The sequence below is a fragment of the Coregonus lavaretus genome (assembly GCF_964263955.1).
Source record: "Coregonus lavaretus genome assembly, chromosome: 17".
Lineage (NCBI taxonomy): Eukaryota > Metazoa > Chordata > Actinopteri > Salmoniformes > Salmonidae > Coregonus > Coregonus lavaretus.
The window spans coordinates 17,144,903-17,159,033 of NC_140004.1; the positions used below are offsets into that span (position 1 = coordinate 17,144,903).

Consider the following 14,131-nt stretch of genomic DNA (forward strand, 5'->3'; position numbering starts at 1 on the left):
CAATCTCCAATCTGCCTTCAGAAAGTATTCACACCCCTTGACTTTTTGCACATTTTGTTGTGTTACAGCCTGAATTTAAAATGGATTAAATTGAGATTTTGTGTCACTGGCCTACACACAATACCCCATGTCAAAGTGGAATTATGTTTTTAGAATTGTTTAAAAATTAATAAAAAATGAAAATCTAAAATGCCTTGAGTCAATAAGGATTCAACCCCTTTGTTATGGCAAGCCTACATAAGTTCAGGAGTAAACATTTGCTTAACAAGTCACATAATACGTTGCATGGACTCTCTTTGTGCAATAATAGTGTTTAACATGATTTTTGAATGTCTACCTCATCTCAGTACCCCACACATCTGTAAGGTCCCTCAGTTGAGCAGTGAATTTCAAACACAGATTCAACCACAAAGATCATGGAGGTTTTCCAATGCTTCGCGAAGAAGGGCACGTATTGGTAGATGGGTAAAAAGAAAAAAACAGACATTGAATATCCCTTTGAGCATGGTGAAGTTATTAATAACACTTTGGATGGAGTATCAATTCACCCAGTCACTACAAAGATACAGGCATCCTTCCTAACTCAGTTGCCAGAGAGGAAGGAAACCGCTCAGGGATTTCACCATGAGTCCAATGGTGACTTTAAAACAGTTACAGAGTTTAATGGCTGTGATAGGAGAAAACTGAGAATGGATCAACAACATTGTAGTTACTCCACAATACTAACCTAAATAGCAGAGTGAAAAGAAGGAAGCCTGTACAGAATAAAAATATTCCAAAACATGCATCCTGTTTGCAATAAGGCACTAAAGTAAAACTGCAAAACATGTGGCAAAGAAATTAACTTTATGTCCTAAATACAAAGCGTAATGTTTGGGGCAAATCCAACCCAACACATCACTGAGTACCACTCGTCATATTTTCAAGCATGGTGGTGGCTGCATCATGTTATGGGTATGCTTGTCATCGGCAAGGACTAGGGAGGTTTTTTTAGGATAAAAATTAACAGAATAGAGCTAAGCACAGGCAAAATCCTAGTGGAAAACCTGGTTCAGTCTGCTTTCCAACAGAAACTGGGGGACAAATTCCCCTTTCAGCAGGACAATAACCAAAAACACAAGGCCAAATATACATGTTGCTTGTCTAGCAATGATCAACAACCAACTTGACAAAGCTTGAAGATTTTTTTAAAGAATAATGTGCAAATATTGTAAAATCCAGGTGTGCAAAGCTCTTAGAGAGACAGAGCTGTAATCGCTGCTAAAGGTGATTCTAACATGTATTGACTCAGGGGGTTGAATACTTACTGTATGTACTGTAAATGAAATGTTTTTGTATTTCATTTTCAATAAATTTACAAACATTTCTAAAAACATGTTTTCACTTTGTCATTATGGGGTATTGTGTGTAGATGGATGAGAGAAAATATATTTAATCAATTTTGAATTCAGGTTGTAACACAACAAAATGTGGAATAAGTCAAGGGGGATGAATACTTTCTGAAGGCACTGTATATGCATTAGAAACGGATGGGCCAAGGGAAGTGTAATCCATTCGGACTCTTGGATAAAGTCCTGAGGCAAAGGACTGTTTTGAACAAAGGCACAACTGTCACCAAGGGAGATCAAATAAGACTTGTCAATGGGAGCATTCTGTCGCTGATTTTGGAGAGAGAAAGATGGCCTCTTTTCAAGGACCAATACAGGAATCTAATTACATCAAGATGTGATCAAATTGAAGGGTTAAAATGCCTTCACTGGGAATAAGTGGAATAAGTTAAATGTTTCAAATATGGAACTGGAGTTTTATCCCTAGGTTTTCTCTCTCTTTTTTGGCTCGTGATAATTTATTAAATTGTCTTTAAGTAAGACTGGAGATTAATTAAAACACAGTCAATTAAATTTTCCAGCATATATAAATTCACTGTGGTAATTGAATCCCCCACTCCAGTTTTATATTGTATGCCAGCAGTTACAAGGGAATACCTTCATCAGATAAAACCAATCCAAGAGGAGAGGAAAATAGATGCGATTGAAGAGGGACATGATTTGTTACACTAGGGAAAGGGGATACCTGGTCAGTTGCACAACTGAATGCATTCAACCGAAATGTGTCTTCTGCATTTAACCCTACCCCTCTGAATCAGAGGTGCGGGGGGCTGCCTTAATTGTTGTTGGGGGTTAACTGCCTTGCTCAAGGGTAGAACAGCAGATTTTTCCACCTTGCCGACTCTGGGATTTGAATCAGCAACCTTTTGGTTACTGGCCTAATGCTCTTAACAGCTAGGCTACCTGCTAATGGGGAACATTTTGGTTAACGATATTTGCACCGACAGTTATGGTTGAAGACCGTCATGAAAATAAAATAACCACTCATAACCGGGCGTTAGTGCGGTTAATTCAATTTCTAACACGTGATGAAACTTTGTTGCTCCTTGCTGAAACAAGCAACGTGTTGTAGTAAACACGTTTCTGGTGGCTTGGCAACACCCCCCTCCGTGCAGCAGCACACATAGAAATAGAATGAATACAACAGGCTTGGAACCTCTAACCCTGGCAATTTGACTGGTAAACTCATGGGTACACTCACAATGGCTGCCTGCTATTGCGATGCAATCATTTCCGTGGTAATGGAGAATGTTCATTCAAATTATGTTAACAAATGTTTTGTAATGTCAGTTGAGTTGAATCAACATATCCCAACACATATTGATGGGTAATTCCTTGCTCCTATGGGTACATTCACAATGGCCGCCATTGTTGTCTTGGTTGTATTTATATGGCAGCACATACAGTCTGGAGCAGAGGAGAGGAGAAAATGTGTCTTAAAAAAACACTAATAATAATAATAATAATATACAGTGAGCTCCAAAAGTATTGGGACAGTGACACTTTTGTTGTTGTTTTGGCTCTGTACTCCAAGCACTTTGAATTTGAAATGAAAAAATGACTATGAGGTTTGAGGGTATTTCCATATCGGGTGAACCGTTTAGAAATTACAGCACTTTTTGTACATAGTCCCCCCATTTTAGGGAAACACTTATATGTGTATTAAAGTAGTCAAAAGTTTAGTATTTGGTCCCATATTCCTAGCACGCAATGATTACATTGCTTGTGACTATACAAACTTTTTGGATTAATTTGCTGTATGTTTTGGTTGTGTTTTTGTGGCCAGTAGAAATTAATGGTAAATCATGTATTGCCATTTTGGAGTCACTTATTGTAAATAAGAATAGAATGTGTTTCTAAACACTTCTACGTTAATGTGGATGCTAAAATAATTACGGATAATCCTGAATGAACTGTGAATAATGATGAGTGAGAAAGTTAGAGGCATACATATTGTGGTCCTCTGTAGCTCAGCTGGTAGAGCACGGCGCTTGTAACGCCAGGGTAGTGGGTTCGATCCCTGGGACCACCCATACGCAAAAAAAATGTATGCACGCATGACTGTAAGTCGCTTTGGATAAAAGCATCTGCTAAATGGCATATTATTATTATTATTATTATTATTATTATTATATCATACCCCCAAAATATGCTAACCTCCCCTGTTATTGTAATGGTGAGAGATTAACATGTCTTCGGGGTATGATATTTGTGTCATTGTTGACAATTCATTTAAGACTATCCGTAATCATGGTGGGCATCCACATTAATGTAGAAGTGTTTAGAAACATATTCTATTCTTATTTACAATAAAATGTACTGACACAATACATTATTTACCATTAATTTCTGTTGGGCACAAAATTATCTGAAACACAACCAAAACAAACAGCAAATGCATCACACAAGTTTGTAGAGTCACAAACTTGATGTAATCATTGCATGCTAGGAATATGGGACCAAATACTAAACTATTGACTACTTTAATACACATACTGTATACACTACATGGCCAAAAGTCAAACATCTCATTCCAAAATTATGGGCATTAATATGGAGTTGGTCCCCCCTTTGTTGCTATAACAGCTTCCACTCTCCTGGGAAGGCTTTCCACTACATAAAAAAAAACATTTTAGTCATTTAGCGACTTACAGTTAGTGAGTGCATAATTACTTTTTTTCTTCAGACTGGCCCCCCGTGGGAATCGAACCCACAACCCTGGCGTTGCAAGCGCCATGCTCTACCAACTGAACTACACGGGGCAACACTAGATGTTGGAACATTGCTGTGGGGACTTGCTTCCATTCAGCCTCAATCATTAGTGAGGTCGGGCACTGATGTTGGGCAATTAGCCATGGCTCGATGTCGGCGTTCCAATTCATCCCAAAGGTGTTTGAGGTCAGGTCTCTGTGCAGGCCAGTCAAGTTCTTCCACACCGATCCCGACAAACCATTTCTGTATGGGCATCGCTTTGTGCACCGGGGCATTGTCATGCTGAAACAGGAAAGGGCCTTCCCCAAACTGTTGCCACAAAGTTGGAAGCACAGAATCATCTAGAATGTCATGCTGTAGTGTTAAGATTTCCCTTCACTGGAACTAAGGGGCCTACCCTGAACCATGAAAAACAGCCCCAGGCCATTATTCCTTCTCCACCAAACTTTACAGTTGGCACTATGTGTTGGGGCAGGTAGCGTTTGCCTGGCATCCGCCAAACCCAGATACGTCCGTCGGACTGCCAGATGGTGAAGCGTGATTAATCAATCCAGAGAACGCATTTCCACTGCTCCCGAGTCCAATGGCGGTGAGCTTTACACCACTCCAGCCGAAACTTGGCATTGCGCATGGTGATGTTAGGCTTGTGTGCTGCTGCTCAGCCATGGAAACCCATTACATGAAGCTCCCGACGAACAGTTATTGTGCTGGCGTTGCTTCCAGAGGCAGTTTGGAACTCGGTAGTGAGTGTTGCAACTGAAGACAGACGATTTTTACGTGCTTTAGCACTCAGCGGACCCGTTCTGTGAGCTTGTGTGGCCTACCACTTTGCGGCTGAGCCATTGTTGCTCCTAGATGTTTCCACTTCACAATACCAGCACTTACAGTTGACCAGGGAAACTCTAGCAGGGCAGAAATCTGACGAACTGACTTGTTGGAAAGGTGGCATCTTTTGACGGTGCCACATTGAAAGTCACTAAGCTCTTCAGTACAGGCCATTCTACTGCCAATTTTTGTCTATGGAGATTGCATGGCTGTGTGCTTGATTTTATACACCTGTCAGCAACGGGTGTGGCTGAAATAGCCGAATCCACTAATAATTTTGGCAATGTAGTGTAAGTGAATTTGTCACAATACTTTTGGTCCTCTAAAATGGGGGGACTATGTACAAAAAGTGCTGTAATTTCTGAACAGTTCACCCGATATGGATGAAAATACCCTCAATGTTAAAGCTGACAGTCTGCACTTTAACCTCATAGTCATAATATCATTTCAAATCCAAAGTGCTATTCAAATGGTTATTATGGCTGGCCAATAACCGTCATCCAAAATTCCATGACCGTCACAGCCCTATCTGACATCAATGTTAGATGTAGGAAAGCAGTGGAAGAGAGATTTGAATGAGGGAGAGGCTTCAGTGTTATCTGTGTTTATCGTGGCAGAAAGAACAAACAATGCTTTGTGTTTGAATCGTGTCTTGTCTGGGCTTGAAATCAGCTCCTCGTTTCTCCAGGAAGCTCTGTATTTGTTTATAAGGGTATTTGTCAGGTTATTGGGTCCTTTCCACGTGACTCAGCCTTGTTTTTCCTTTTTCTCTCCACTCTCTCTCACTGGAGTTCCATGGTCGTTGCAAGCGTATTGATTATTTCAAATACTGATTATCTAAAAGGCTTTCTGCTACTGTAGGCATTGGATTTATTTTGGCTTAATTATTTATGGGCCAGGGCTTGCAGTAAGTATTACCGCTATAAGATCATGAAGGATTACATTGTTAATATTCAGCAGTGTATTTTTATTTATGTAAACTTTAAGCTGCACTGTATGACTGTTAGCAGCCTCTCTAAGTGCTGTCTCTCTCTGCCTCTCTTTTTCTAACTCTCTCTTTTTGTCTGTGTTTATAGAGGGAGCTAAACTCAGTAGCGTCTGAGCTGGCGGGGCGACAGGAAGAGAGCGAGCACTCCCACAAGCACCTGGTGGAGCTGAGCCGGGAGTTCAAGAGAAATGTCCCAGAGGTGAGTGCCCCCTCCACCCCCCTGCCCCTTTCACCCTCCAACCCCCCTGCCTCCTCCCAACCCTGCCATGAGTTCTGCATGTCTATCTGCTTGTCTCTGCTCCACTAGGCAGACTGACTTGCTCAGTCTCTGGCAGTGTTTGAGCCCCGCTTACCTACAGTATGTGCCTGTAATTCTTTATTTAATTTTCTAATCTACTTTAATGCATATCATTGGCGCACAATGCTTGGGACAAGTCAGTCATTACCCCAGCCCCCTCCTCCAGGTCTGTTCAGGTTTCAATTAAACCCTGTGGCCTACAGCTAGGTGTTGTTTAAGGTCAGGGTTCCTGGTATCTCCCAGTCAGACTACAGAGCCCCTGTCCCTGTGTGAGAGTGTGCTGTAATCTTGTCAGTATAATACAGGTGCAGAAGGCAGGATCAGGCTGTCACCACAGGCAGCCCAATCCCCTTACCGGGGGCTGACGGAGAGCCAGGAGGAAGGGAGAGGCTGGAGCTTTTACAAGCTGGAAATCCCCACTTACAGACTCTCACTCAAACTCCTCAGCTTTTCCAAAATTATAAGACCCCCCCCCCCCCCCCCCCCCCCCCTTCCTCATCTGCCTCCCTCCCTCGCACTTCACTCCAAACCAGAGATGTTGCTTCTTCTGCTGGAATTTGGGCTAAAGAAAAATACATCTGGGATCAAACAGCATTTGACATTTGACAGTTGTCCATTAGACATTTGGCAGTTGTTCGTAAAAATGGTCCATAACAAGTATAAGTACAGTGGGGAGAACAAGTATTTGATACACTGCCGATTTTGTAGGTTTTCCTACTTACAAAGCATGTAGAGGTCTGTAATTTTTATCATAGGTACACTTCAACTGTGAGAGACGGAATCTAAAACAAAAATCCAGAAAATCACATTGTATGATTTTTAAGTAATTAATTTGCATTTTATTGCATGACATAAGTATTTGATACATCAGAAAAGCAGAACTTAATATTTGGTACAGAAACCTTTGTTTGCAATTACAGAGATCATACGTTTCCTGTAGGTCTTGACTAGGTTTGCACAAACTGCAGCAGGGATTTTGGCCCACTCCTCCATACAGACCTTCTCCAGATCCTTCAGGTTTCGGAGCTGTCGCTGGGCAATACGGACTTTCAGCTCCCTCCAAAGATTTTCTATTGGGTTCAGGTCTGGAGACTGGCTAGGCCACTCCAGGACCTTGAGATGCTTCTTACGGAGCCACTCCTTAGTTGCCCTGGCTGTGTGTTTTGGGTCGTTGTCATGCTGGAAGACCCAGCCACGACCCATCTTCAATGCTCTTACTGAGGGAAGGAGGTTGTTGGCCAAGATCTCGCGATACATGGCCCCATCCATCCTCCCCTCATTACGGTGCAGTCGTCCTGTCACCTTTGCAGAAAAGCATCCCCAAAGAATGATGTTTCCACCTCCATGCTTCACGGTTGGGATGGTGTTCTTGGGGTTGTACTCATCCTTCTTCTTCCTCCAAACACGGCGAGTGGTTTAGACCAAAAAGCTCTATTTTTGTCTCATCAGACCACATGACCTTCTCCCATTCCTCCTCTGGATCATCCAGATGGTCATTGGCAAACTTCAGACGGGCCTGGACATGCGCTGGCTTGAGCAGGGGGACCTTGCGTGCGCTGCAGGATTTTAATCCATGACGGCGTAGTGTGTTACTAATGGTTTTCTTTGAGACTGTGGTCCCAGCTCTCTTCAGGTCATTGACCAGGTCCTGCCATGTAGTTCTGGGCTGATCCCTCACCTTCCTCATGATCATTGATGCCCCACGAGGTGAGATCTTGCATGGAGCCCCAGACCGAGGGTGATTGACCGTCATCTTGAACTTCTTCCATTTTCTAATAATTGCGGCAACAGTTGTTGCCTTCTCACCAAGCTGCTTTCCTATTGTCCTGTAGCCCATCCCAGCCTTGTGCAGGTCTACAATTTTATCCCTGATGTCCATACACAGCTATCTGGTCTTGGCCATTGTGGAGAGGTTGGAGTCTGTTTGATTGAGTGTGTGGACAGGTGTCTTTTATACAGGTAACGAGTTCAAACAGGTGCAGCTAATACAGGTAATGAGTGGAGAACAGGAGGGCTTCTTAAAGAAAAACTAACAGGTCTGTGAGAACCGGAATTCTTACTGGTTGGTAGGTGATCAAATACTTATGTCATGCAATAAAATGCAAATTAATTACTTAAAAATCATACAATGTGATTTTCTGGATTTTTGTTTTAGATTCCGTCTCTCACAGTTGAAGTGTACCTATGATAAAAATGACAGACCTCTACATACTTTGTAAGTAGGAAAACCTGCAAAATCGGCAGTGTATCAAATACTTGTTCTCTCCACTGTATATTTAATGCTATTGAGACAAATTACAGTACAAAGTACAGTAGAAGTCTTGCCCTGTCCTCTTCAGGACAATTGGCTTCTAGTGTTTCAAAAATGGTAAGCGTTTGTTCTGTTTGTCTGTATTCAGGAAGTCCGGGAGATGGTGGCTCCTGTCCTCAAGAGTTTCCAAGCCCAGGTGAGTCTACTTCTCCTTGCCCATGTTTTGCCAGTGGGGATTTGACGTGATTTAGAGACACTTACCCACTACATCCTGACACAAAAAACTCAGCACAGTAAAACTGTGGCCTTGGATGGATGATAGGGTGGGTCCGGGATAGACATTCATGGCCAAGTGTAAGGACCCAGTTTTCATCTGATCCTTATTGACTGGTATCTTTTCTGTCAAAGTGGAGTAGCTCTCTATCTGCCATTAGATTATCAGATATCTGGCTACTCATATTCTCTTGGCTGAGACAAGCCCTCATATCCTGTTTGGATGGTGCATTCTCAGTGCCCTCTCTGACACGGCCATATTGAAAAAGTAATCTGATACCTACCAAGGCTCTGCTCTAGCCATTAAACCAAGGTCATAAATCGCATTTGTGAGCTACGTTATGGTCCACTAAGCAGAGGCATATTGAAATGATACCGCAAATAATGTTTCCAGTCTCCCTCTCTCTCCTCAACTAACCTGAAAGCTGAATCACTAAATATGATAACACTCTGCATGGATTTTCTGGTTCTCATGTGTGATCATAGTCAACTTGTTTTTGAAGTGGTTTGTAATTATCTATGCCAAAATAACAGTCTGTTTTGGCTGGAGTCATTGCTGATATGTGAGGTTGGTGTCAATGCCAATTGAATTACTCTGACTGCAAAGACAAAGACATCAAAATACTGTATCTAAAGTTCCCAGATGTTTCTTTATTGTGCAAACATGAACCTAGGGGATTAATTTGAGCACTATTTATGTTTTGACAACTGGGAGTATAGATGTTTAGTAAGTAAATAAAGTAGATAGCTGATAATGAATGATGATGTTAAATCTTTTGCCAGAGGCCTCTGTCTTGAAGGAGGAAAGGTCTCAATGCTTCCACTGGAAATGTTTGTAGCAGTGGGGGGAGGGGGGATTTTTTTTGGTAGAACGACTATGAAACGGTCAGCTCTGGTGATTTATTAAAAGGACATTCTTCCCATTTTATAATAAATTTTATCGGTTGTGGGTCCACTAAAGACCACAACCACCCCCCCTCCAAGTACATTTACATTTACATTTAAGTCATTTAGCAGACGCTCTTATCCAGAGCGACTTACAAATTGGTGCATTCACCCTATAGCCAGTGGGTTAACCACTTTACCATTTTTTAAATTTTTTTATATTTTTGGGGGGGGGGGGGGGGGCTAGACGGATTACTTCATCCTATCCCAGGTATTCCTTAAAGAGGTGGGGTTTCAAATGTCTCCGGAAGGTGGTGAGTGACTCCGCTGTCCTGGCGTCGTGAGGGAGCTTGTTCCACCATTGGGGTGCCAGAGCAGCGAACAGTTTTGACTGGGCTGAGCGGGAACTATGCTTCCGCAGAGGAAGGGGAGCCAGCAGGCCAGAGGTGGATGAACGCAATGCCCTCGGTTGGGTGTAGGGACTGATCAGAGCCTGAAGGTACGGAGGTGCCGTTCCCCTCACTGCTCCATAGGCAAGCACCATGGTCTTGTAACGGATGCGAGCTTCAACTGGAAGCCAGTGGAGTGTGCGGAGGAGGGGGGTGACGTGAGAGAACTTGGGAAGGTTGAACACCAGACGGGCTGCGGCATTCTGGATGAGTTGTAGGGGTTTAATGGCACAGGCAGGGAGCCCAGCCAACAGCGAGTTGCAGTAATCCAGACGGGAGATGACAAGTGCCTGGATTAGGACCTGTGCCGCTTCCTGTGTAAGGCAGGGTCGTACTCTCCGAATGTTGTAGAGCATGAACCTGCAGGATCGGGTCACCGCCTTGATGTTAGCGGAGAACGACAGGGTGTTGTCCAGGGTCACGCCAAGGCTCTTCGCACTCTGGGAGGAGGACACAACGGAGTTGTCAACCGTGATGGTGAGATCATGGAACGGGCAGTCCTTCCCCGGGAGGAAGAGCAGCTCCGTCTTGCCAGGGTTCAGCTTGAGGTGGTGATCCGTCATCCATACTGATATGTCGGCCAGACATGCAGAGATGCGATTCGCCACCTGGTTATCAGAAGGGGGAAAGGAGAAGATTAGTTGTGTATCGTCAGCGTAGCAATGATAGGAGAGGCCATGTGAGGATATGACAGAGCCAAGTGACTTGGTGTATAGGGAGAAAAGGAGAGGGCCTAGAACTGAGCCCTGGGGGACACCAGTGGTGAGAACACGTGGTGCGGAGACAGCTTCTCGCCACGCCACTTGGTAGGAGCGACCGGTCAGGTAGGACGCAATCCAGGAGTGAGCCGCGCCGGAGATGCCCAGCTCGGAGAGGGTGGAGAGGAGGATCTGATGGTTCACAGTATCAAAGGCAGCAGACAGGTCTAGAAGGACAAGAGCAGAGGAGAGAGAGTTAGCTTTAGCAGTGCGGAGAGCCTCCGTGACACAGAGAAGAGCAGTCTCAGTTGAATGACCAGTCCTGAAACCTGACTGGTTTGGATCAAGAAGGTCATTCTGAGAGAGATAGCAAGAGAGTTGGCTAAAGACGGCACGCTCAATAGTTTTGGAAAGAAAAGAAAGAAGGGATACTGGTCTGTAGTTGTTGACATCAGTGGGATCGAGTGTTGGTTTTTTGAGAAGGGGTGCAACTCTCGCTCTCTTGAAGACGGAAGGGACATGGCCAGCGGTCAAGGATGAGTTGATCAGCGAGGTGAGGTAGGGGAGAAGGTCACCGGAGATGGTCTGGAGAAGAGAGGAGGGGATGGGGTCAAGCGGGCACATATGAACACGTCATAAGCCATGGCAAAATGCAAAATATTTAGAATGACAGTAAATTAGCTTTAAAACTGCAAAAAGTTCTCAGGGCCTCATGGCAAAATGTGTAGAATAGCATGAGATTAGCTATAAAACTGCACATTTTCCTCTCGGACTAGCGCACTGTCTTGGACGGTGCACTGAGTTTTGTGCGTAGGCAGGTTTGGCTGCCTCAGTGCCACAAAGAGCTAAATAACCTTTAGAATGGTGTTGTACTCAGATAGAGCTAAATAACCTTTATAAATCACATGGACAGATTATTGAAAGTATGTTTGGTAGAAATACTATGTTCAAAAATAATAATAGTAATAATTTGAGTGGGGGCAATGATTTTGAATGCAGAAACACTGAAAGGTCTGAACTTTTACTTTGGATCTCTCTCATCAAACTTCCATATGTGCAGATTTTAAAGTAAAATGTACTAGCTACCTCACAACTTTTCAGAATGGACATTTTTGCAAGAAAAAGTATGCATCATCATAAATAAAACCCCTGGTGTTTTCTGATACACTTTGACCTTCCTGCTTAATGTCAAACAGCTTGTGGAGGCTTGTGAACTGTACCCACCAGTAATCTGCCAGGCCTTAGAGTAAAGCTGTGGGAGTTATACCTGCTGCTTCATGGGAGAAGTACAGTAAAGAGGACGTGTAATTGCAGGAGCTTGTTTGGCTGTGTGTTTTGGGATAAAGGAAAGCTCCCCTACAGCTGCACCGAACAGGTGGTGTATGAGTCACAAGCGTGTGTGTGTGTGTGTGTGTGTGTGTGTCTATATATGAGAGAGATCTGCTCCCCCCTCCTCGCCCAGGGCTGTGACCCAGAGGAGTCCCTTTTGGTATTTGGACCCTCATCATGGCACTTTTAAAAGAGAAGTCTCTCCCTTTGAAGTGTTTGCGACATGACAGGTTCTATTTCTTTTCTGTTTCATTTCAATGTACCCCTCCTACTTTCTCTCTCATCCCTCGTCCGATCTCGTCTTCTAATTATCGCTAACCAGGCGACTGATTAGAAACACGACGACGGCGACCTAGTTTTCACAGTGCTGAAGCACCAGAAAGGGTTAATCCCAGAGCTGGTGGCTGTCATTGGTCGCTTCCCTCCTTCTTCTTCTCCTTCTTTTTCGTTCCTCTTTTCTTTCTTTCCCTGGAAGTTTGCTAATGAGGTCCCGTCAGAGCTTAGGAGAGGTGTTAATTTGGCCTTGTGAAGTGGGAAGGAGATTAAGGACAGTGAGGAGCTGAGTTTACGGCTTAAAATACACCGCTGTCCTTATTAATCCACTGGGCCCTGGGAGACCAGCGTTTTTGGTTTTATAATGAACACTGTCTTATAATGAAGGTAATTTTAATAAAATTGACTGCAGAGACAGATGAGATGGTACATGTCTCCATGGTCTCCGGCACACCTTTGGGGCTGGGGGATATGACAGTTATTTCTCAAATAACCGAACGCAGGAGAGAGAGGCCTGTTGGACTGGGCCTGGGCCTCGTTCAGCTCCATGTGCCGTTCATACAACTTTCACACAACATTCCCTTGCCATCTGACTATACGGTATTGCAGTCTCCACCAAGCCTAAATGGGATCCAAGATGCAATTTACACCTCTCTCTCATTTTAGAGTGTAAATCCCCCTTAAGACTCACCTTCTCAACAAAAAACTGTGATGGAATTCTGGAATCTGCTGCCTGTGGATTCCTGTTAGGCTAGGTTCTTCTTCATACAGGCTGATACTGTAGATACTAGATACTGTAGATACTGGCTTTGTATTGTTGGGGATGTCAGGCCCAAATTAACCAGTCATCACATTTTTCCTGTCTTCTCTTGATGTCGTTTGGTAGCCTACTCAGAGTAAGAAAACAGCAGCCCAGGACTCTAATTAAGGAAACTTATTTACAATAATCCATGGAGTAATTTAGCGTGCACAATGAGAGTTGTGGTGCGTGCGTTGCGCAGATGGAGAATCTGATAAATAGTTTGTAACGTGTAATTAGCTTCTCTGCCGGTTACATACCATTAACCCCTCGAGCTCAGGAATTATTATTGGCCCTCATTATCAGCCAGCAAGGTAGAATCGAGCTGACTAGACGTCAAAACATCAAACAGCTATTAACGCACTGCCGACTGAGGGTTGGATGGTGGACACCTGTTTTCTAACTGTGCCATCTCTTACCCTGAGGTTGTGGTGCTGATATGTGGAGGAAATGTTGCTCATTCTCTAAGAGTAGGCTATGCAATAGAGTGCTCTTACAGAGAGGAGATAATCTTAAATCTCTTCAAGTCAAAAGCAGATATATTGGTAGAATTCTGTACAGGTGGAATTCTATATTGGCAACTTGATCACCTGGGTAAGTGCTATACCTTCATCAAGGGATTTACTGGTAAGAGGTGAGGAAATTAAAGCCGTTCATAAAGCCAATCTAGGAATTCATATCTGCTTATCATGTTACACGTGGTTTTCATCCAAGCTCCATTTATGAGCATGTTATGTATGTGAATTTCAATGCCTTTCCAATCCAGGTATATTAGGTACTTCAGAGGTCTATCAGGTGATATGAGACCAATGTCCTACACAGACACCAGTCTATCAGTCTCCTGTTGCAGACCTGCTCATAAACCCTGAGCCCAGAGCCTGAACCCAGAACCTAAACCCATAAGGAGCAGAGTGGGCAGCACTGCTGCTAGCTAGGTAGAGACTCAGACACACAGTCTTTGAT

At 43.6% G+C, this 14,131-nt stretch overlaps 1 protein-coding gene across 4 annotated transcripts in view; it reads left to right on the forward strand.

The window, feature by feature from the left end:
• The window catches only part of LOC311144746 (homeobox protein cut-like 2), a 118,648-nt gene that overhangs the window by 52,153 nt on the left and 52,364 nt on the right, over positions 1-14,131 (forward strand). For 3 of the 4 annotated variants that reach the window (XM_084180844.1, XM_084180845.1, XM_084180846.1), the window contains exons 2-3: positions 6,002-6,112; positions 8,611-8,658. In XM_084180844.1, coding sequence (XP_084036970.1) covers positions 6,002-6,112; positions 8,611-8,658 — 159 coding nt within the window. Of the gene's footprint in view, positions 1-6,001; positions 6,113-8,366; positions 8,427-8,610; positions 8,659-14,131 lie in introns of those variants that run through there. The other variant, XM_084180847.1, reaches the window with a different exon arrangement.